The sequence below is a fragment of the Cheilinus undulatus genome, linkage group 9, assembly GCF_018320785.1.
Source record: "Cheilinus undulatus linkage group 9, ASM1832078v1, whole genome shotgun sequence".
Taxonomy (NCBI): Eukaryota; Metazoa; Chordata; class Actinopteri; order Labriformes; family Labridae; genus Cheilinus; species Cheilinus undulatus.
This window is the reverse complement of record NC_054873.1, coordinates 1,177,888-1,201,517: the sequence shown is the minus strand read 5'-3', so window position 1 is coordinate 1,201,517 and position 23,630 is coordinate 1,177,888. Positions and strand designations below refer to the sequence as shown.

At 40.9% G+C, this 23,630-nt stretch overlaps 1 protein-coding gene across 1 annotated transcript in view; it reads left to right on the top strand.

Annotated features, from left to right (window-relative positions):
- Positions 1-11,493: 11,493 nt before the first annotated feature.
- dgkzb (diacylglycerol kinase, zeta b) overlaps positions 11,494-23,630 on the top strand; it is a 92,148-nt gene continuing 80,011 nt past the window's right edge. Inside the window, exon 1 of the mRNA XM_041795987.1 lies at positions 11,494-12,127. Coding sequence (XP_041651921.1) covers positions 11,928-12,127 — 200 coding nt within the window. The 5' untranslated portion in view covers positions 11,494-11,927. The remainder of the gene's footprint in view (positions 12,128-23,630) is intronic.

Below are 23,630 nucleotides of genomic sequence, written 5' to 3'. Positions count from 1 at the left end.
AAGAGGAAGACAGTCAGGTCAAGATGAAGACGGTGGGGTCAATAGGAAGACGGTGGGGTCAAGAGGAAGACAGTCAGGTCAAGAGGAAGACGGTGGGGTCAAGAGGAAGACGGTGGGGTCAAGAGGAAGATGGTGGGGTCAATAGGAAGACGGTCAGGTCAAGACGAAGATGGTGGGGTCAATAGGAAGACGGTGGGGTCAAGAGGAAGACAGTCAGGTCAAGAGGAAGACGGTGGGGTAAAGAGGAAGACGGTGGGGTCATGAGGAAGACGGTTGGGTCAAGAGGGAAAACAAAGAATCATGGAATCTTTGGGATGGAGGAGGCAGCTGCTGACTCAGGGCAGCCATCATACGAGAGACCTTTAAGGTCCTGGTCACAGATAAAACAGCATCAGGACCTCTTATATCATGAAGACCAGGACCGACCCTGGCCAAAGTGAGGCCCGAAGCAGACTCTGATGTGAGATTTCCTTCATGCTTCATGTTCACTTTTGCTGCCATGGCGGCGTTTGCTGTGCTTCCTCCCTCAGTCAGCCTGCCTCCTGATTGGCTGTCCTTCCTTTCTACATAGCGGTCCTTCTAAAACCTGCTCAGCTGTCCTCAGTGACCCCCATACATCAGGATTTATGATTGTAAATACTGAATATTCATCAAAACTCGTGTTTTTAAGTTAATGCATTTAGTAATGGTGTTTTTGGAGGTCAGGGAGGTCAAATCGTGTTTAACTGTTAAGATAATAATTAGAAGCATAGATGATGGTCCCACTGCTTACTTTGTTCTAAAAAACTGCAGAATTTCCCTTTAACATGGACTGATCAGCTGTGTGGGTGATGTTTGCTGTCAGAGGGAGGAACTGTTTGTTTCACTGAATTCCTCTTTGAATAAACTCAGACGTATTTTTATTTATCAGCCGTCAGGAGGAGGAGGAGGAAATCATCCACTAATTATAACTCCATCAGAGTGATCCGCTCCTCAAACGTGTCCTGATGGATGTTTTTAGGAGAAAGGACTCAATCTGAGCTCCGTCCTCTTGGCCGCTGCACCTCCGTTTTAATTGGCTGTCAAAAATAACCCGGGCTCATCCTCGGAGCGGGGAACCCAGGGGATGGAGCCGCCACGTGCACGTGGTGAAGGGCTCTGCGTGGGCCTCACTGCGGCCCCGCGACCTCTGCTTCACTGCAGTACAAACACTCCCTCTCTCGCTCGCCCGGTGTGGGCTGCTCCTCCATCTTTATGTAAAACCTCTGTGGGAGGGGAGCACATTGCAGAGTAGGGCTTCAGAAATGTGATCCAAGTGAGAGGCAGGCAGCTAAAGCCACTGTGAGAGGAGCTCTCATGTGCAGAACATGTAAATGTTATTCTCTCTAACACCTCAGCGTCCTGTCAAAGTGTTTATGTTAGAGGAGAAGAAGAAGAAGAAGACGGAGGCCTCGCTGGACCCCCGTTTGTCTGCTCTGATCTATGGAGGCTCATTAATGCCAGAATTTAAAATGATAAAACTAAACATTAATGAAAACACCAGAACTACAGCCTCCAGAGAGAGTGAAGAAGAACTGGGATGTTTCCTGTGGTGCAAAGGATGAACATGAGACCTGGTGACCTTGGTCTTTGACCTTTGACCTCCAAAGTCTAATTGAGAAGTCCTTGAGTCAGGGCCAACATTTGTACAATGTTTGTGTATTTCCCTCACAAGAAAGGGATGTACAAGAGACCAATGACGTTGACCTTTGACCTCTAAAATCAGAGCAGTTCATCCTCAAGTAAGGGTGTAAGATTGTGCAAAGATTGATGGATCTGTCCAACTGTTCTTGTGAAATCGGTTTTCTTGAGGGGTACGTACGCCACAAACCCAAAACATGACTCTTTGACCTTTGCTTTAGCATCACCTGAGGCCTAAAAAATCTGTCATGATTCTGAGAACAAAAGATAAAAAGACAAATAAAATAAAAAAGACAAAAAAACAAATAAAATTGAAAATATATACAGGACGAATAATTTTTTTTCTGCCTGTTTTTGCCACTTCTAAACCAAATCTTGCCATTCTGCCTATTGTTGGCTCTGCTGACACATTAAAGCCACTATTAACCCACATTTCACAATTACATAAGCCCATTTTAACCAGTTTCTGCCTATTTCTGCCTCAGCTAACCCCTTTTGCCCAGTTTACATCAATTTTCATCCCATTTCACCAAATTTCCACCTGTTTTTGCTGCTATTTCAGTCACGTTTGAATCCCCTTTTACCACTAAATGTTCCTGTTTTTGCCACTTTAACCCATTTTTGCTGTTTTGTTTTGGTTATTTTGACACTTTAATCTACTTTTTGGCATTTCTAACCCATTTCTGCTGTTTTTAAAATCTAATTTCGTCACCTTCCCCACCATTTTTTGCTTATTATCCCATTTTAGCCATTTTTAACATATTTTAATTCTGTTTATAACTAAAGGATTTACATTTTTAAGAGGGCTACCTACTACACAGATGAATAAAAATGTGTTTCTTTGATCAAAGTGGTTATTATTCAGGTTAAATATAAAATACCACAGCTTAACTTTACAATGGACCAGGATTTTGCTGGCCCCCAGTTTGGCTGGGCCCCAGAAAGCTCTCACATCCCCCCCCCCCCCATGGATGGCCTTATCCACAGTACAGCACAAGATCATGGTGTTCATTGGTTTGAGTGACCTTTCACCTCTAAAATCTAAGTAGTTCATCTTTGGATCAGGGTGAGAAATCTTTTTCAAGAGGATACGTACGCCACAACCCAAAAACATGACAATCCTCGCCGATGGCGGCACTGAGGCGTGAAAATAATCAGTCCTGGTTATGAGATAAAAAAACAGAAAATTTTGACTCCAGAGCTGAAACCATGAGGTCTGTAGAACTGTTAGAGAGAACTTTTATCCCTCTGTGAGATCAACCATTGGTGGACAGTGAAAGGACACTAGTAGGTCCTGCCACGGTATGGTAGAGAGTCACTGTGAGCTCAAAATACCACATATTTCTCTGACCTTTGACCTCCAGAATCTAATAAGTTCATCCTAAAGTCCAGGAGTAGGTTTGTGCCAAATTTCACTAAAATCCCTCCGTGCATTTTAAGGTTACAGCGCTTACAAGGTCACAGTGACCTTGACTTTTTTCCTCTCAAGGTTAAAATAAGTTCAGTTTTTACTGCTGGTCTCTAAGTTTAGTTTTTATTTTGCATTTTAGTTTAATTTCCTATGATGTTGTTCTTGTTGAGGATGAGACTCTGAAGAACCAGAAAAAAACCACAAACATCAGACACATTTATACAAAATCATCATGGAAAACACATTCAATCAGGCTGCCCGTCACTTTACATGTCGTTTATTTAAATTCTAGATTTGAATAAACTCCAGAGCTACAAAAACCACTAACCTTTTTACTCTCCAGTCTGCTGTCAGAGAATTACACTCATCTGATCTGATTTTAGTTTCTAAAACACACAGTTACAGTTAGTTTGAATAGAGTTTCTATTTGGTTAGCTCAAATGATTTTTACACGTCGCTGTGCTCTATATAAACTATCATAATAATGATTATTATTATGATTTTTGTTAATAAAGGATTTTTTAAAGAGTATTTGAACCAGGAGTAATGAGCATAAATGACAAAAAAGGGCAGGGTTTCTCTGAATATGTAAAATGAAAAATATTCCCTGTATATTCAACAGTAACGGTATGGAATGTGGGCGCCTGCTGTTATTTTTTGTGTATTAATATGTGGTTAAAATAATAAGACGAAATAATATAAGGAGGAAGTGTCGTGGGGGAAAAGGCAGAGAAAGAAAGAACCGGGAAAAAGGACAAAGGAGCAGGCAGACCTGAGGGATTAGGGCCTGACAATGAAATTAAAAGTAACGAGCTGTTCACGTCGTTTATGCGAAAAAATGACCTAAAAGTAAACGTAAGCAGCAGTTGCGACAGACGAAGACATTAACAAGCGCTGGTCGGATTCTCTGTACGGACGCTGGAGCGTGCGTCGGGAGCTGGACAAAGGAAGACTTTCCCTGTGGATTATGTTTCCTGGATCGGGTGAGATCGCCTCTTTTTGTTTCTTTTTGACCTGGTTTACCTGTATTATTTAGCCATCGATCGCATATTTTTATTTTTTGGGTTTTTGTGAGAAGATATCGTGCGTTCGTTTCCGTGTGGAGTATAAACTGTTTTGCGTTTGTGTACGTCACGAACTTTAAAAACTCTTACAAGACACTCAAAAGTGCTTGAAGAAGGACAAGTTTGCATTTTTCGTTAGTTTGGGACTTGTAGTTTATTTTGAAATGATAAAGACTGATCAAATCATTATTTCTGTTGTGACATACTTTTGATTTGACTTTACGTGTGGCGCACGCATTTGTTTGGGTGGGGGTGTAATTAAAGGTGGAACGTTTGAATTTATGACGTGGTCTTGGGAAGTTTATCGGTTTTATTTATTCAGAATTGTTCTTTCCTTCATTGTGAAAATATTCCTCACTTATAAAGGTTTTCTGTTTTCTGTAAAAGTCCCCTCTTGTGTGTGACTAACGCTGACTTGAGGAAAGTGAAGTGTTACAAGGTTTATTTTGGGCATTTTTGTGCCTCTATTTTGATAGAGGAGGACAGAGGAAAGAGTCGGAAACAGAGATGAGAGCGGGGGAGAGACGTGCAGTGGAGGGCCTCAAGCCGGATTCAAGCCTGGGCCGTCCACATACGGGGGGGCACACCTCAACCACTCAGCCACCTGCGCCCCAAATAATAAAGCAATTTTAAGTCTTTTTAAGATTTATTTTTGGGCATTTCTGTGCCTTTATTAGATAGAGGAGGACAGTGGATAGAGTCAGAAACAGGGTCAAGAGCAGGGGAGAGATTTGCATTAAGGAGCCCTTAGGCTGGATTCAAACCCCAGCCACCTGCGTACATGGGGAGCGCCTTTAACCACTCGGCCACCTGCTCTCCAAGTGATTTTAAAACAGATTTTTAAATCTGCAGGCCCAGTTTTGTTTTAGGGCCTAAAACTTGATGAGATATTAAAAGCAGATACTACGTTGTATTCCACTCAACATAAAGCCAGGAAAAGCCGTCCAGTAAAGACGTGGTTTTAAAAGTGACAAGAGGAAAGCTCTAAACATCCGTCTTTGATTTTCTGACCTTTGGCTGATGGTCAGATTTCCTGTTCATTCTCCTCTCAGGTCGATTCTGATTGGTAGTCAAACTGACTCTGATTTTTCTCTGTGGCGTACGAAACTTTCTCTGAGCTCGGCAGAACTTCTGCTCTTTGATGAACCTACCAATAGGAAAGAGGCAGAGGATGGACCAATCAGGTTAGCTCTGCCCGTTGTTGCTATGCTGTTCTCCTTTGATCTCACTGAGCGTCCCAACATTCTGTCACACACACAAGCTGCCATTTTTACTTCGGCCAAGGAGGTCATGTGATCAGCAGGGTTTGTTAGTTTTTACTAGCAACATAACTCAAAAAGTTCTGGACGGATTTTGATGAAATTTTCAGAAAATGTCAGAAATGGCATAAGGGAGAACTGACTAGATTTTGGGAGTGATCTGGATTACCGTCTGGATTTAGGAACTTTTGAAAGGATTCTTCGCTATTGGGAGATAGGGCTAATGGCGGAGGACTCTGAGTGCTTTTCTAGTTTGATAATGTGCTAGAATTTATTCTGATCAGAGATTTAAACGTCTCTGTTCACATGGAAAGATCTGATCTGATCAGACGTGTGTGTTCATGTATCACACATTCAATCTGAAAACAACCGCTCTGACATGTGCAGCACCGTCCCACCGGTCATATCTACCAAAAATTTGCCGTAGAAGAAGAAAACCTTTTTCGCCTTTGTTGTAAATAATCCGTCGGCACTTGCCCGTTTTTTTCAACTCCTACTAGCATGAAATATTATACTGTGCTAATGTTCCATATCTGAACCTCTTATTATCTGATTTGGTGCTCTTTAAAGTTCCCAGTAGATACTCCGTCTCGGCTACAGACCGGTTTTATTTTTCTCCTGCCAGGTTTCTGTCTGGTCCGTCCGTGGGGCAGACATGCCCAGTGAGACAAAACTCACCTCTGACAGGGACAGACGATCAGACCACCCCTCTCCATCAGAGGGGAATTTCTGTCCGAACGAGCCGAATCGGAGGATTTTATTCCAAATGAAGTGTTGATATCAGGGGTTTTCAAAGTGTGGGCGAGTGAGCCTCCACTAGGAGAAAACCGTTTATTTTGCAGACCCCCACACCCATAAAAAAATAGGACTAAAAAAAAAATTAAAGCTGTATTTTCAAGCATTTGTCTCATCTGTAAACATTTTTATTTTTAATATTGTTGATACTTTGGTTTGCACATTCTTTTAAGAGCGATCTTACCCTGACAAACAGGTATTTGCTTTCAGTAATGAACTTTTTGCTTATGCCGCCTGATTTTCATGCGCTATGCTCTCATTTAGTGGGAACCGTGAGTTTGCATCAGAGCAGATCATCCTGCACCTTCAGACCTGGCAGCTTCTCACTCTTGATCATTGTTGGTGCCAAAAACCTGCAGAGGCTGTTTCAGAGTCTAAACTGCTCAATGTTGAGCCACATCAGGACCACTGCAGGACAGTCCTAACTGTAATAGTCCGCTCTAGTATCATCTTTGTACTATTAATCCATTCTGCTCCACACACAGCAAAGTTAGCAAAACTAATCACCTTTTCTCTGTTTTACAGGTCTGCACCTCCCCTGACATTCCCTGGCGCCCCCCAGGGGAGGCCTTTGAAAACCAATGGTGTATATGAAGCACTTTTTATTCAGGTCAGGGATTCTGAATACAAGAGGTCCCTCTAAACATGGTCAACATCTGAGAGCCAAAAATCATCATCAGACTTTAACAGGAGTTATTAAAACCCTGTCAGAGATATTTAAAAAAGTTAAAGAATTAAACAATGTGAGCACTTCTTAAAGCCAGAATGAAGTCTGGAGGAGGAGCTGGTCTGGAGGAGGAGGTGGTCTGGAGGAGGAGCCTGTCTGGAGGAGGAGCCGGTCTGGAGGCGGAGGTGGTCTGGAGGAGGAGCTGGCTTTTCCCTGAGTGGGCAGACATCCATCCTGTTATACTCAGTTTACTGTAAATAAGAGTCATTTTCAGCCGTTTTCAGTCATTTTCAGTCTTTTTCAGCCATTTTCAGTTGTTTTCAGTCGTTTTCAGCTGTTTTCAGTCGTTTTCAGTGATTTTCGGTCATTTTCAGTCATTTTCAGCTGTTTTCAGCCGTTTTCAGCCATTTTCAGCCGTTTTAAGTCGTTTTCAGCTGTTTTCAGTCGTTTTCAGCAGTTTTCAGTCATTTTCAGCTGTTTTAAGTCGTTTTCAGCTGTTTTCAGTTGTTTTCAGTCGTTTTCAGCTGTTTTCAATCGTTTTCAGTCATTTTCAGCCATTTTCAGTTGTTTTCAATGTTCAGTCGTTTTCAGCCGTTTTTAGTCATTTTCAGTTGTTTTCAGCCATTTTCAGCCATTTTCAGTTGTTTTCAATGTTCAGTCGTTTTCAGCCGTTTTTAGTCATTTTCAGCCATTTTCAGTTGTTTTCAATGTTCAGTTGTTTTCAGCCGTTTTTAGTCTTTTTCAGTCGTTTTCAGCCGTTCTCAGTCGTTTTCAGCCGTTTTCAGTCATTTTCAGCCGTTTTCAGTCGTTTTCAGTTGTTTTCAATTGTTTACAGCCGTTTTCAGTCATTTTTAGTTGTTTTCAGTCATTTTCAGCCGTTTTCAGTTGTTTTCAGTCGTTTTCAGTCATTTTCAGTCGTTTGCAGTCATTTTCAGTTGTATTCAGTCATTTACAGTCATTTTCAGTTGTTTTCAGTCCTTTTCAGTCCTTTTCAGTTGTTTTTTCAGTGGTTTTCAGTCATTTTCGTTGTTTTTTTCAGTCCTTTTCAGTCCTTTTCAGTCCTTTTCAGTTATTTTCAGTCATTTTCAGTTGTTTTCAGCCGTTTTCAGTCATTTAAAGTCATTTTCAGCTGTTTTCAGTCCTCTTCAGTCATTTCCAGTCCTCTTCAGTCATTTTCAGCTGTTTTCAGCCGTTTTCAGCCATTTTCAGTGGTTTTCAGTAGTTTTCAGTTGTTTTCAGTTGTTTTCAGCCGTTTTCAGTCATTTTCAGCCGTTTTAAGTCATTTTCAGCTGTTTTCAGTCGTTTTCAGTCGTTTTTAGCTTTTTTCAGTCATTTTCAGTTGTTTTCAGTTGTTCTCAGTCATTTTGAGTTGTTTTCAGTCTTTTTCAGTTGTTTTTAGCCGTTTTCAGTCGTTTTCAGCTGTTTTCAGACGTTTTCGGCCATTTTTAGTTGTTTTTCAGTCATTTATAGCTGTTTTCAGTTGTTTTCAGTCGTTTTCAGCTGTTTTCAGTCGTTTTCAGTCAGTCATTTTCAGTCATTTTCAGCTGTTTTCAGTCGTTTTCAGCCATTTTCAGCCATTTTAAGTCGTTTTCAGCTGTTCTCAGTCGTTTTCAGCCGTTTTCAGTCATTTTCAGCCGTTTTCAGTCATTTTCAGTTGTTTTCAATCGTTTACAGCCGTTTTCAGTCATTTTCAGCTGTTTTCAGTCTTTTATAGCCTTTTTCAGTTGTTTTCAGTCATTTTCAGTCGTTTGCAGTCGTTTGCAGTCATTTACAGTTGTTTTCAGTCATTTACAGTCATTTTCAGCTGTTTTCAGTCCTTTTCAGTCATTTTCAGTTGTATTTTCAGTCGTTTTCAGTCATTTTCAGTTGTTTTTTCAGTCATTTTCAGTCCTTTTCAGTCCTTTTCAGTTGTTTTCAGTCATATTCAGCCGTTTTCAGTCATTTACAGTCGTTTTCAGTAATTTTCAGTTGTTTTCAGCCGTTTTCAGTCATTTACAGTTGTTTTCAGCCGTTTTCAGTCATTTTCAGTGGTTTTCAGTGGTTTTCAGTGGTTTTCAGTCATTTACAGTTGTTTTCAGTTGTTTTCAGTCATTTACAGTCATTTTCAGCCGTTTTCAGTCCTTTTCAGTCATTTTCAGTGGTTTTCAGTTGTTTTCAGTCGTTTTCAGTTGTTTTTAGCTTTTTTCAGTCATTTTCAGTTGTTTTCAGTCATTTTCAGTTGTTTTTAGCTTTTTTCAGTCATTTTCAGTTGTTTTCAGTCATTTTCAGTTGTTTTTAGCCGTTTTCAGTCGTTTTCAGCTGTTTTCAGTCATTTTCAGTTGTTTTCAATCGTTTACAGCCGTTTTAAGTCTTTTTTAGTTGTTTTCAGTCATTTTCAGCCTTTTTCAGTTGTTTACAGTCATTTTCAGCCGTTTTCAGTCATTTTCAGTCATTTTCAGTTGTTTTCAGTCGTTTGCAGTCATTTACAGTTGTTTTCAGTCATTTAAAGTCATTTTCAGCTGTTTTCAGTCCTCTTCAGTCATTTCCAGTCCTTTTCAGTCCTTTTCAGTTGTTTTCAGTCATTTTCAGCCGTTTTCAGTCATTTACAGTCATTTTCAGTCATTTTCAGTTGTTTTCAGCCGTTTTCAGTCATTTACAGTTGTTTTCAGTAGTTTTCAGTCCTTTTCAGTCCTTTTCAGCCGTTTTCAGTCATTTTCAGTGGTTTTCAGTAGTTTTCAGTCTTTTTCAGTCGTTTACAGTCATTTTCAACAGTTTTCAGTCATTTTCAGTCATTTTCAGTCGTTTTCAGTTGTTTTCAGCCGTTTTCAGTCCTTTTCAGCCATTTTCAGTTGTTTTTAGTCATTTTCAGCTGTTTTCAGCCGTTTTCAGCCGTTTTCAGTCATTTTCAGTCATTTTCAGTTGTTTTCAGCTGTTTTCAGCCGTTTTCAGTCATTTTCAGTCATTTTCAGTTGTTTTCAGTCGTTTTCAGCCATTTTCAGTTGTTTTCAGTCATTTAAAGTCATTTTCAGCTGTTTTCAGTCCTCTTCAGTCATTTCCAGTCCTTTTCAGTCCTTTTCAGTTGTTTTCAGTCATTTTCAGCCGTTTTCAGTCATTTACAGTCATTTTCAGTCATTTTCAGTTGTTTTCAGCCGTTTTCAGTCATTTACAGTTGTTTTCAGCCGTTTTCAGTCATTTACAGTTGTTTTCAGTAGTTTTCAGTCCTTTTCAGTCCTTTTCAGCCGTTTTCAGTCATTTTCAGTGGTTTTCAGTAGTTTTCAGTCTTTTTCAGTCGTTTACAGTCATTTTCAACAGTTTTCAGTCATTTTCAGTCATTTTCAGTCGTTTTCAGTTGTTTTCAGCCGTTTTCAGCCGTTTTCAGTCATTTTCAGTCATTTTCAGTTGTTTTCAGTTGTTTTCAGCCGTTTTCAGCCGTTTTCAGTCATTTTCAGTCATTTTCAGTTGTTTTCAGCTGTTTTCAGCCGTTTTCAGTCATTTTCAGTCATTTTCAGTTGTTTTCAGCTGTTTTCAACCGTTTTCAGTCATTTTCAGTCATTTTCAGTTGTTTTCAGTTGTTTTCAGCCGTTTTCAGCCGTTTAAGTTGTTTTCAGTCCTCTTTGGTCATTTTCAGTCATTTTCAGTTGTTTTTCAGTCATTTTTTTAGTTGTTATCAGTCATTTTTAGTTTTCTTTAGCTGTTTTTAGTGCTTTTCAGCCATTTTCAGTCATTTTCAGGCGTTTTCAGCTGTTTTCAGTTGTTTTCAGCTGTTTTTTGCCGTTTTCAGTCATTTTCAGTTGTTTTCAGTCATTTTCAGTTGTTTTCAGCTGTTTTCAGCCGTTTTCAGTCATTTTCAGTCATTTTCAGTTGTTTTCAGTTGTTTTCAGCCGTTTTCAGCCGTTTTCTCTGATTTCACCTTATTTAATATTTGGGATAACAGATTTTTTTTACCGGAGTTATGGAGGCTAATCCTTCCAGAAGTAACCGGAATTTTTATTTTTTCCCAGGACAATCAGGTAAAAAACTTCGGCATACTCCTGCCCCTCTGTACCTGCACTATATGGACAAAAGTATTCGGCCACCTGCCCATTCCACCAGCAGGGACTGTAACATTCAGATCCACGTACTTTAACATGCTCAAACATGTCTGTTTGCTCTGTCTGTCTCAGTTTAATCCTGTTTTGTTCCATTTCAGGTCCAAACAGCCAGAGTATTCAGTAAAAATGTGAATCCTTACTCTTTTTAAGGAGAAGCTGATCGATCCTGATGTCTGAAAGTCTCTGCTCTGAAGGTCTTTAAGCGTTATCATGCACGTCACCTTAACCATGAGTTTCATGTCAGAACTTTGACTCCTTCTCTGATATTTCAGACTCTCTCTCTCATATTTATGACTGTTTGAAATCCCCATCTTTCATATTTCGGCTGTATTTCCTCTCTCAGTGGTGTCAACGGGCTTCCATACTACTCTCAGCTCCAGAGAGGAGAAAATGAGTTCATTTCCTCCTCTTTTTTTAGCAGCTGCACGGCCCCAGAAGCTCCAGCAGGTGGCAAAGCGCTCACCTCTCACTCTCTAGGCCAACCAGAGCGGGGAGAGCCGTGGGTGGGCGGGACAAAGGAAAAAGAGAGGGAGAGCCACAGAGCTGAGATAAAAGTAAAGAGGACAGAGAGAGCAGGGCAGGCAGAGAGCTACAGCAATCCAAGAGAGACAGAAAAGTAGAGGAAGGAGAAGAGGAAGGAGAAGAAGAGGGAGAAGAAGGAGAGGAGGAGGAGCAACAGGTCAGCAGAGAGGAGGAGGAGAAGGAGTCAGTCCTTCTTTGTGTTTGACTTCAAACTTCCTGGATTGAGTGTGAGCGTGAGCTGAGAGGAGGAAGAAGAGGGCATGAGGAGGAGAGAGGCTTCCTCCGGCTGCTGGGAGGGTTAGGAGAAGGAAGGAAGGAAGTTAGAGACGAGCAGCTCCTCCTGGTGCACCCCCTCTTCCTCCTCCTCCTCCTCCTCTTTGTCGTGAATGCTGCTTCTTCCTGGTGCGAGCTGAAGCAGAGACGCTCTGAGTGGACGCTGTCAGGATGTCTCCACGCTGACCTCCCTGCAGAGCCCAGGTCATGGATCCGCCGCCTGAGGAGGAGACGCAGGATGGAGGGGAGACGGGGACCTTCACTTCCACCTCTGCGGCCTCCTCTTCCTCCTCCTCCACGTCCACGGCGTCCCCCCCGCCCCCCAACGCCGAGCTGCCCTCATCCGCCCCTGCAGCCCGCTGCCACCACAGCCGGACCTTCACCGGGCTCAAGATCTTCTGCAGGAGGTGAGTCTCCTCCTCCTGAACCTCCTCCTCATTCAAACGCTCTCATGTGGGCAAATTTCAAACTTCAGCACGCTTTAGTCGAACTCTGAGTCCTGTTTGATACCAGGGCCAGGGAAAGAGAGCTTCAGGTACGAGAACTTTTCATCTTAGTGACCAGAAAGTTGCAGAGGAACTCCAGAACTGTCAGGATCCCTGAGTCAGGATGTCTTAGTTCACCACCAGCTCAGGTCTCAGTGCCTGGTCCACATTAATCTCCTGAAACATTTATGGAGGTGATTTTATCCTGCAAACAAAGAAAACAGGCTCAAACTTTCTACTGTGAACAAAGTTTCCTCTGAATGCAGTCAAACTAAGGTGCTGATTTCTCAGACTCTGCTGGCTGCAGAATGAAAAGTTCTGGTTGAGCTTCACTAGTTGGCAAAGGCTCATGGAGCTCCTTATCAACTAAATTCTGAGGAAACTTTGACTTGAAAGAATGCCATATACTCTCAAACAGCGTCAGAATAGCTGAATAACTGGAGTCAGCCTGTGACTAGAAAACTACAGTAGTACGCATGAAGGTAGGGGTGGGCAACACGGGGAAAACAGCTTCTGATTTTTTAATGATAGATGATGATCGTGATAATATCACAATGTCTTCATGATGTTTTTAGGTCAGACTTGTAATTTGATAACCAGAAATAAAACTTATTCCCCTTATCATTTTTAAATAATGCTATGGTTTTTCTTTAATTTACGCCCTTTAAAGCTATTAAGGACAAAAACGTCCACTTCCAAAAAACTGCTATAAAAACTGAACAGATTCATATTTTTTCTGCTTTTTTTGCATAAATCTCTTAAACAACTTCAGCTGTGCTCAAAACTACCAAACATTCAATCATTTTGAGGATTTTAACCCTTTAAATGCCGGTTTGATTATTTAAAGTCAATGTAGTTTTTTATGAAAAAAGTGAAAAAGTGTGAAATCTTCCTTAATCTAAATGTTGGATGGCTGGGGCATTATTTCTAAATCCAGCGTGGACATGTCAGTGATTAGCCAAGATATTGACTTTGATGCATTTTTAGTTTTAGTGTAGCATCTGATTTAAAATGTACTACCCTCATTAACATCAACACTAGAACAGCCATGAATCTCTATATACCTAAAACAGCCAGTGGGTGAAACTGACCTGTTAATAAAGTGACTTGATTTTCATAAATTGCACTGATCAAGGATTATTAATGAACCACTGACACTGAACCAGAGAAAGAGAACAAAATCACTGTTGGAAGATGATCCGTCACATAGAAAATCATCTTCAGACTGGTTGCTAATCCTGAAACTTCCCCATCACGGGATTCTTCTACATTAAAAGCACTGAGATTATCCTTTGTCATTTATTAGTGGTGAATGTATTTTTGTCCTCTCTTGTATCCATGATGGAGATTCACGACTTTTGATTAGGCATTGATGCAAAACAGAGAAGGTATTTCTTTGGTGCTGTCTATTTATTGGCGGGGGAAAATCAGGGCTCTCTTATCTGCATGGTGGCTCTAGATATAAATGTCCTTAAATAAAATTTGGTTTAAGCAAAGATTTTTTTATGACACCAGGTGCAATAAAACAAACTTAAAGGAAAAGTCAAAGACTTACTGTGTTTTAAACTATATCCACATCAAGAAAGATAGGATTGAAGAACAGCCTCGGGTAAATTTTACTCATTGGCAGTTCTACTGTTCAGGACAAAAGCGTCCATTTTCTCAAAAATGACACCATAACATTACAGAATGCATGATGGTATTGAGCAATGGCTATGAGATCAAAAAGTGTGGTTTGAATGGGAGTCAATGGGACGTTTTTGTCCTTAATGACCTGAAAGGGTAGTATTTTTAAATCAGACACAAAAAACTAAAAATGCGCTTAAGTCAATATTTTGGCTAATGTTGGACATATCCAGCACTGATTTAATAAACACCCCCCACCCCAACATTAGTTAAAATAATGGAAAATAATTACTGTTTTGTCTGTTTTTTTTTTTTAGAAAAACAATATGTCCATCCTGTAATCAAAGTGGCATTTAAAGGGTTAAAATCCTGAAAATTATTCAGTAATTGATTATTTTGATCAGAACCGAAGTTGATCAAAAGATTTGACCAAAAAGGCAGAAAAAAAATGAATGTTTACTATTTTTATTGCTGTTTTTGGAAGTGGACGTTTTTGTCCTTAATGACTCCAAAGGGTAGTAAATTTTAAATCAGATGCTACACAAAAACTAAAAATGCATCAAAGTCAATATTTTGGCTAATCATTGAAATATCCACGCTGGATTTAGAAATAATGCTCCAGACATCCAACATCTGGTTAAAGGAAGATTTCACACTTTTTTTCACTTTTTTCATAAAAAACAACCTTGACTTTAAAGGGTTAAAATCTTCTAAATGATTGTTTGGTAGTTTTGAGCACAGCTGAAGTTGTTTAAGAGATTTATGCAAAAAAGCAGAAAAAATATGAATCTGTTCAGTTTTTATAGCAGTTTTTTGGAAGTGGACATTTTTGTCCTTAATAGCTTTAAAGGGAGTAAACTAATTTCTCAGTGTTCCTCTGACCTGTCAGAGACATTGAAAAATGAATTTGAAAATTTGCCAAGAAAGACACTTTGTCATAAAAAATGAGACAGTACGCACTAACAGCCAGAATGGTGAGCAGAGAAAGAGGAAAAACGTGCCCAAATGGACAAAAACGTCCCTAGTGATGCCTGAGGGTTAAAGGTCAGGTCTGTGATTTTTGTTTTTCTTCTGCACCACCTCATGGTCAGTGGATGGGATATTTTTAAAATCTGCAATTGTCATTGGTCCCATCAGGAATGAAGGCTTTATCCATTGATTTCCTGCATTCAGACTGAAATTGTGGTATTAATTTGTGTTTTTTTTCTGCACAAAGAGGATGAGTGAACATAGGTGTCTGAATTCTAGGGCTGGAAAATTAATCCAAATTTAAATTCCTGACCTGAAACGTGTCTAAATACCAGGTTAATACATGTTTTGAGACAAAGATGTTATTCTCTACACATCATGCAATAGTAAGTCATATTTTTTTTCCAGAATAGTTTGCAAAAGTTTCACTTCAGTGTGTAGCTCTCTCCTCACACATTTGACCATTGTCTGTTAAATGGATCTGCAGTTTTACTTAGCAGAGAGATTCTCCTTGGGTTAGTCAGCAACTCTGACCTTCCAGGGAGCGCTGCTAGAAACCCCATATGGAGAGATCCATCAATGAAAATGTTTACTGAATACAGTTAAAATTAGCTCTAATCTACAGTAGCATGAATCTGAATATGAGGGAGCAACAAGCTTTAGTCTATAAAGGAGGAGGCTGGGGTGGAGGAGGTGAAGCTTTAGTCTATAAAGGAGGAGGCTGGGGTGGAGGAGGTGAAGCTTTAGTCTATAAAGGAGGAGGCTGGGGTGGAGGAGGTGAAGCTTTAGTCTATAAAGGAGGAGGCTGGGGTGGAGGAGGTGAAGCTTTAGTCTATAAAGGAGGAGGCTGGGGTGGAGGAGGTGGAGCTTTAGTCTATAAAGGAGGAGGCTGGGGTGGAGGAGGTGGAGCTTTAGTCTATAAAGGAGGAGGCTGGGGTGGAGGAGGTGAAGCTTTAGTCTATAAAGGAGGAGGCTGGGGTGGAGGAGGTGAAGCTTTAGTCTATAAAGGAGGAGGCTGGGGTGGAGGAGGTGGAGCTTTAGTCTATAAAGGAGGAGGCTGGGGTGGAGGAGGTGAAGCTTTAGTCTATAAAGGAGGAGGCTGGGTTGTAAATGTTTTTCTTATTTAAAATTAGTATGACATAAAATGATGCTCCATGCCTCGAGCCCTAAAATTTCTTAGTCCTCCACTGATCTCTGAACACAGAGGCGGAGTCAGGCTGTTGAGGGGCGGGGCTGAAACTAATGGGAAACTGCTGTATGCTGTGGACACCAGAGCACAAAACAATAATACATTTATAGTGAAACAGCCGGACATTCTGGTTTAGATTGAACACTTTTGATCAGACCTACTACACCTGGAATGGCTGAGGATTTATCAGCTATGCAACTATCGACTGTTTATCAGTGTTTTAATTCTTAATTTCACCCAGATACACAGGGAGGATATCAGTGAAAAAGACTTTGTGGAAGTTAATTTAAATTTCTCTATTATTGGATATGCACCTTTTAGAGGGCACTTTATCAGGATTATGAACTGTTTAGAGGATAGTTTATCAGGGGTTTCTACGGTGTAGAGAGAACTTATTAGGATTATCAATAGGGGGGCACTTTATCAGGATTATCCACTGTTTAGATGACACTTTATTAGGATCATACTCTGTTTAGAGGGCATTTATTTAGGATTATCCACTGTGTAGAGGGCACTTTATCAGGATTGTCTACTGTTTAGAGGGCACTTTATCAGGATTGTCTACTGTTTAGAGGGCACTTTGTCAGGATTGTCTACTGTTTAGAGGGCACTTTATCAGGATTATCAGCTGTTGAGAGGGCACTTTATCATGATTCTCAACTGTTTAGAGGGCACATTATCAGGATTTCAACTGTTTAGAGGGCACTTTATCAGGTTTATCCACTGTTTAGAGAACACTTTATCAGGATTCTCCACTGTTTAGAGGGCACTTCATCAGGATTATCAGCTATTTAGAGGGCACTTTATCAGGATTATCTACTGTATAGAGGGCACTTTCTGAGGATTATCTACTGTTTAGAGGGCACTTCATCAGGATTATCAGCTGTTTAGAGGGCACTTTATGAGGATTATCCACTGTTTAGAGGGCACTTTATCAGGATTCTCAACTGTTTAGAGGGCACTTTATCAGGATTATCAGCTGTATAGAGGGCACTTTATCAGGATTATCAGCTATTTAGAGGGCACTTTATCAGGATTATCTACTGTTTAGAGGGCACTTTCTGAGGATTATCTACTGTTTAGAGGGCACTTCATCAGGATTGTCTACTGTTTAGAGGGCACTTTATCAGATTGTCTACTGGTTAAAGGGCACTTTATCAGGATTATCAGCTGTATAGAGGGCACTTTATCATGATTCTCAACTGTTTAGAGGGCACATTATCAGGATTTTCAACTGTTTAGAGGGCACTTTATCAGGTTTATCCACTGTTTAGAGAACACTTTATCAGGATTCTCCACTGTTTAGAGGGCACTTCATCAGGATTATCAGCTATTTAGAGGGCACTTTATCAGGATTATCTACTGTATAGAGGGCACTTTCTGAGGATTATCTACTGTTTAGAGGGCACTTCATCAGGATTATCAGCTGTTTAGAGGGCACTTTATCAGGATTATCCACTGTTTAGAGGGCACTTTATCAGGATTCTCAACTGTTTAGAGGGCACTTTATCAGGATTATCAGCTGTATAGAGGGCACTTTATCAGGATTATCAGCTGTTTAGAGGGCACCTTATTAGGATTATTTACTGTTTAGAGGGCACTTTATGAGCATTATCTACTGTTTAGAGGGCACTTTATGAGGATTATCTACTGTTTAGAGGGCACTTCATCAGGATTATCAGCTGTTTAGAGGGCACTTTATCAGGATTCTCAACTTTTTAGAGGGCACTTTATCAGGATTCTCAACTGTTTAGAGGGCACTTTATCAGGATTGTCTACTGTTTAGAGGGCACTTTAGTAGGATTATCTACTGTTTAGAGAGCACTTTATCAGGATTATCAGCTGTTTAGAGGGCACTTTATCAGGATTATCCACTGTTTAGAGGGCACTTTATCAGGATTCTCAACTGTTTAGAGGGCACTTTATGAGGATTATCTACTGTTTAGAGGGCACTTCATCAGGATTATCAGCTGTTTAGAGGGCACTTTATCAGGATTATCCACTGTTTAGAGGGCACTTTATCAGGATTCTCAACTGTTTAGAGGGCACTTTATCAGGATTATCAGTTGTATAGAGGGCACTTTATCAGGATTATCAGCTGTTTAGAGGGCACTTTATTAGGATTATTTACTGTTAAGAGGGCACTTTATGAGGATTATCTACTGTTTAGAGGGCACTTCATCAGGATTATCAGCTGTTTAGAGGGCACTTTATCAGGATTCTCAACTTTTTAGAGGGCACTTTATCAGGATTCTCAACTGTTTAGAGGGCACTTTATCAGGATTCTCAACTGTTTAGAGGGCACTTTATCAGGATTGTCTACTGTTTAGAGGGCACTTTAGTAGGATTATCTTCTGTTTAGAGAGCACTTTATCAGGATTATCTACTGTTTAGAGGGCACTTTATCATGATTCTCAACTGTTTAGAGGGCACTTTATGAGGATTATCTACTGTTTAGAGGGCACTTCATAAGGATTATCAGCTGTCTAGAGGGCACTTCATCAGGATTGTCTACTGTTTAGAGGGCACTTTATCAGGATTCTCAGATGTTTAGAGGGCACTTTGTCAGGATTATCCACTGTTTAGAAGGCACTTTATTAGGATTATCAGCTATTTAGAGGGCACTTTATCAGGTTTATCTACTGTTTAGAGGACACTTTATGAGGATTATCTACTGTTTAGGGGGCACTTTATCAGGATTATCTACTGTTTAGAGGGCACTTTATCAGGATTGTCGACTGTTTAGAGGGCACTTTATCAGGATTATCAGCTGTATAGAGGGCACTTGATCAGGATTATCAGCTGTTTAGAGGGCACTTTATCAGGATTATCAGCTGTTGAGAGGGCACTTTGTCAGGATTATCTACTGTTTAGAGGGCACTTTATCAGGATTCTCTCCTGTTTAGAGGGCACTTTATTAGGATTATCAACTGTTTAGAGGGCACTTTATCAGGATTATCAGCTGTTTAGAGGGCACTTTATTAGGATTATTTACTGTTTAGAGGGCACTTTATCAGGATTATCAGCTGTTTAGAGGGCACTTTATCAGGATTATCAGCTGTTGAGAGGGCACTTTATCAGGATTCTCAGCTGTTTAGAGGGCACTTTATCAGGATTATCAGCTGTATAGAGGGCACTTTATCAGGATTATCAGCTGTTGAGAGGGCACTTTATCAGGATTCTCAGCTGTTTAGAGGGCACTTCATCAGGATTATCAGCTGTTGAAAGGGCACTTTATGAGGATTATCAGCTGTTTAGAGGGCACTTTATGAGGATTATCTACTGTTTAGAGGGCACTTTATCAGGATTCTCAACTGTTTAGAGGGCACTTTATCAGGATTATCAGCTGTTGAGAGGGCACTTTATAAGGGTTATCAGCTATTTAGAGGGCACTTTATCAGGATTATCAACTGTTTAGAGGGCACTTTCTGAGGATTATCTACTGTTTAGAGGGCACTTTATCAGGATTACCACTGTTTAGAGGGCACTTTATCAGGATTCTCAGCTGTTTAGAGGGCACTTTATCAGGATTATCAGCTGTATAGAGGGCACTTTATCAGGATTATCAGCTGTTTAGAGGGCACCTTATCAGGATTATCAGCTGTTGAGAGGGCACTTTATTAGGATTATTTACTGTTTAGAGGGCACTTTATCAGGATTATCAGCTGTATAGAGGGCACTTTATCAGGATTATCAGCTGTATAGAGGGCACTTTATCAGGATTATCAGCTGTATAGAGGGCACTTTATCAGGATTATCAGCTGTTGAGAGGGCACTTTATTAGGATTATTTACTGTTTAGAGGGCACTTTATCAGGATTATCAGCTGTTGAAAGGGCACTTTATGAGGATTATCAGCTGTTTAGAGGGCACTTTATGAGGATTATCTACTGTTTAGAAGGCACTTTATCAGGATTATCAGCTGTTGAGAGGGCACTTTATTAGGAGTATCAGCTATTTAGAGGGCAATTTATCAGGATTCTCAACTGTTTAGAGGGCACTTTATCAGGATTATCAGCTGTTGAGAGGGCACTTTATAAGGGTTATCAGCTATTTAGAGGGCACTTTATCAGGATTATCTACTGTTTAGAGGGCACTTTCTGAGGATTATCTACTGTTTAGAGGGCACTTTATCAGGATTACCACTGTTCAGAGGGCACTTTATCAGGATTCTCAGCTGTTTAGAGGGCACTTTATCAGGATTATCAGCTGTATAGAGGGCACTTTATCAGGATTATCAGCTGTTTAGAGGGCACCTTATCAGGATTATCAGCTGTTGAGAGGGCACTTTATTAGGATTATTTACTGTTTAGAGGGCACTTTATCAGGATTATCAGCTGTATAGAGGGCACTTTATCAGGATTATCAGCTGTATAGAGGGCACTTTATCAGGATTATCAGCTGTATAGAGGGCACTTTATCAGGATTATCAGCTGTTGAGAGGGCACTTTATCAGGATTATCAGCTGTTGAGAGGGCACTTTATTAGGATTATTTACTGTTTAGAGGGCACTTTATCAGGATTATCAGCTGTATAGAGGGCACTTTATCAGGATTATCAGCTGTTGAGAGGGCACTTTATCAGGATTCTCAACTGTTTAGAGGGCACTTTATCAGGATTCTCAACTGTTTAGAGGGCACTTTATCAGGATTCTCAACTGTTTAGAGGGCACTTCAGGTTCTGATCCCATTTTCAGAGGGGTTTGACCACGCAGGCCGGATCAGTTAGGTCCGGGACCCCTGCTGGTCTGAGAGGCCTGTCTGTGGTACCAGGTGATCTGCTGAATTTCTGAATTGTTTTAATTTCAGCAACATTTATGGAAGTTTTAATGTAATGTTGACACTTGCAGGAGTTTACCAGCTGCTCTCTCATAAATACAGGCCCTGTTCTAAAGCGCTGGTACTTCTATGGTCGTGGAGTTCAAACACGCCGTCTTCCTGTCATACTGAACTTTCTGCCTGAACTCAGAGACAGTCTCAGGGTGTGTGTTAATGTGTGTGTGTGTGTGTGGTGTGTTTTTAACCTGTGTGTGTTAATGTGAGAGTGTGTTTACTCCCATCCTGCTGCACAGGAAGTGATGCGTTTAGCGGCACATTTCCAGCTGAAAGTCGAAGTCGTGTGATGTGGTTAAAAACGACATCATGCTTGTGAGCAGGAAAAGGATCCATGCCGTTTCTTCTTCTGCTGCTGAAATGAAACTAAAAACAATTATGTTTGACATCCAAAGATGTTTATGAGACAGGAGATCAACATTCAGCTTTTATTTCCAGGTGTTAACATCTGGATCTGATACACACCTCAGGAGATTGCTTCATTTGTAACCGAACACCAAAAGTACTGGAACAGTTCGACTTTAAACAGATTAAAGTGAATCAGACTTCATGTTTAGTTCCTTTTCTTGCAGTAACTGCATCGATCCTGTGACCCACTGACATCAACAAACTTTAGCATTCTTCTTCTGTGGTGCTTTTTCAGGCTTTCATTGCAGCCTCTGTCAGCTGTTGTTTGTTTTGGGGGGATTTCTCCCTTCAGTCTCCTCTTTAGCAGATAAAATGCTCATTAACAGTAATACTCAACGCCTGGCTCTGGAGCCACATGTGGCTCTTCTGTGAGGATCTGTGGCTCCTCTGTGAGGATCTGTGGCTCTTCTGTGAGGATCTGTGGCTCTTCTGTGAGGATCTGTGGCTCTTCTGTGAGGATCTGTGGCTCTTCTGTGAGGATCTGTGGCTCTTCTGTGAGAATCTGTGGCTCTTTTATGTCTTAATCTGAAACATTATTCTTTCAAACTTTGACCTCAGAAATGTGTCAATGCAACTTAGATGAACCAGTTTGTCTCCCACACATATACAGCAGGTTTCACACACCAGATGTTCTTAAATCCAAGAACAACCAGAAGGACAACTAGAGGAAAGTTTGTGTCAGTTTTTCTTCTCCTTCTGTTTTGGTGCATTTCTGCCACGTACAGGCTTGGTGTATGCACTCCAGCGTTTTCAGTCGTTTTCAGTGGCGCTGTGCTTACGCAGATATTTCCTGAAATGATCCTGTCTTTATGGAAAACTTTTTCAAAACGTAACAGCAATATATCGTTTTGGTCTCTGTGTGGGCGGGGCCTAAAACCTTTCACTTCTTTCCCCTGATGAACTCCTTTCTTGCTTTGCCAGTGTGTTTTGGGTCATTATTTCTCTGCGTGATGAAGGATCTCCCATCAGTTTGGTTGCATCGTTCTTAAATTTGGCAGACTAAATGTTTCTGTAGAGTTCATGTTTCTGCTGCCATCATGGGTTCCATCATCAATGAAGATTAATGAGCCGTCCCAGAAGAAGACATGCGAGCCCAAGCCATGACACTACCTCCACGGTGTCTCATAGATGAGCTTGTGTGTTTGGGATCATGAGCAGATCCTTTCTTTCTCCAGACTTTAGTCTTTCCATCACTTTGGTAAAGGTTCATCTGTCTCATCAGTCCGTAAAACTTTGTCCCAGGATTTCTCCAGCCTGGTCTTCCTGTTCTTCTTGCTAATGAGTGGTTAGCATCCTCTGGTGTAGCCTCTGTTCTTTAGTCCATGTCAGTCACATGTTCCAGTGCTGTTGCTCTCATGAGAAATGGGCGGGGTCAAACAAAGGTGCTATCTCCTAAGGTGTGTGTCAGATCCAGAGGTAGATACCTGGAAATAAACGCTGAAATCTTTGGATGTCAAACCCAGATGCTTTTAGTCTCCAGCATAAGTAAAGGACCTGGTCTCACTGCTCCAGGACTGTTGGAGGTGAGCGTAGATCTTCAGTCTTTTCTGCTCCTGTGAGTTCTGGTCTGATATTTAGAGAGTATTTCTCATGCTGCAGTCGACGTTTCTTCCTTTCCTCTTATTTTATGGGTTAATAATAAGTCAGATATTTACCAGTAATGTGTGGGTCTGGTTTATATTTGTTCTAGCGGTAATGAGGAACTGATTTGGTTCATGGGAAATAGAGTTAAGCTTGACTAGAGCTGTTGGCCGTCTGATTTCCTCATAAATGAGATTAAACGTTCACGATAGTGTTGAGTTTTTAATGTAATTTTCATTCATGTTTCTATATTTTAAAGTTGACTCTTTAAGTTTTAACTCATCTTTTTAACCAATCACTGGAGCCAGATCAGCTCTGATCGCAGCTGGTTCAGGATGACTGAAGGTCTGTGGCTCCTCCCTCAGGAGATTTTACGGTATAGCTGTTATAAATAAACTAAACTAGTAACCTCATTTCTAACTTCAATGTAAATCCTCCAACTGTGGGTAAAACGGAGAAAACAAATCAAGCGCCCCTTTTAAGGCTTCTAACATGGCTGCCCCTATCTCCACAGTGTTTTTCATTCCCTATCCCCGTCACTATTCACAGTGTTTTGACCACCCCGATACCCCCACCATGTCCCCTCCCTCCTCGGCCACGGTGAGGCAAAGGTATGTGCTGCTTGTGGACTATCATGGCGCATGGACGCGCTGTCGGTGCTCACAGACGCACCGTCAGTCTCACCTATGGCTTCCTTGTCTCCTCTACCGGGGTTGGGTCTTTCAAACCTCTTTCCCTCCAAAACTTTGAATAGAAACACACCCACAAATGCTGCTGAGATTGAAGTTACTCATGTCCGCCATCTCCTGGTGTAAAGTCGT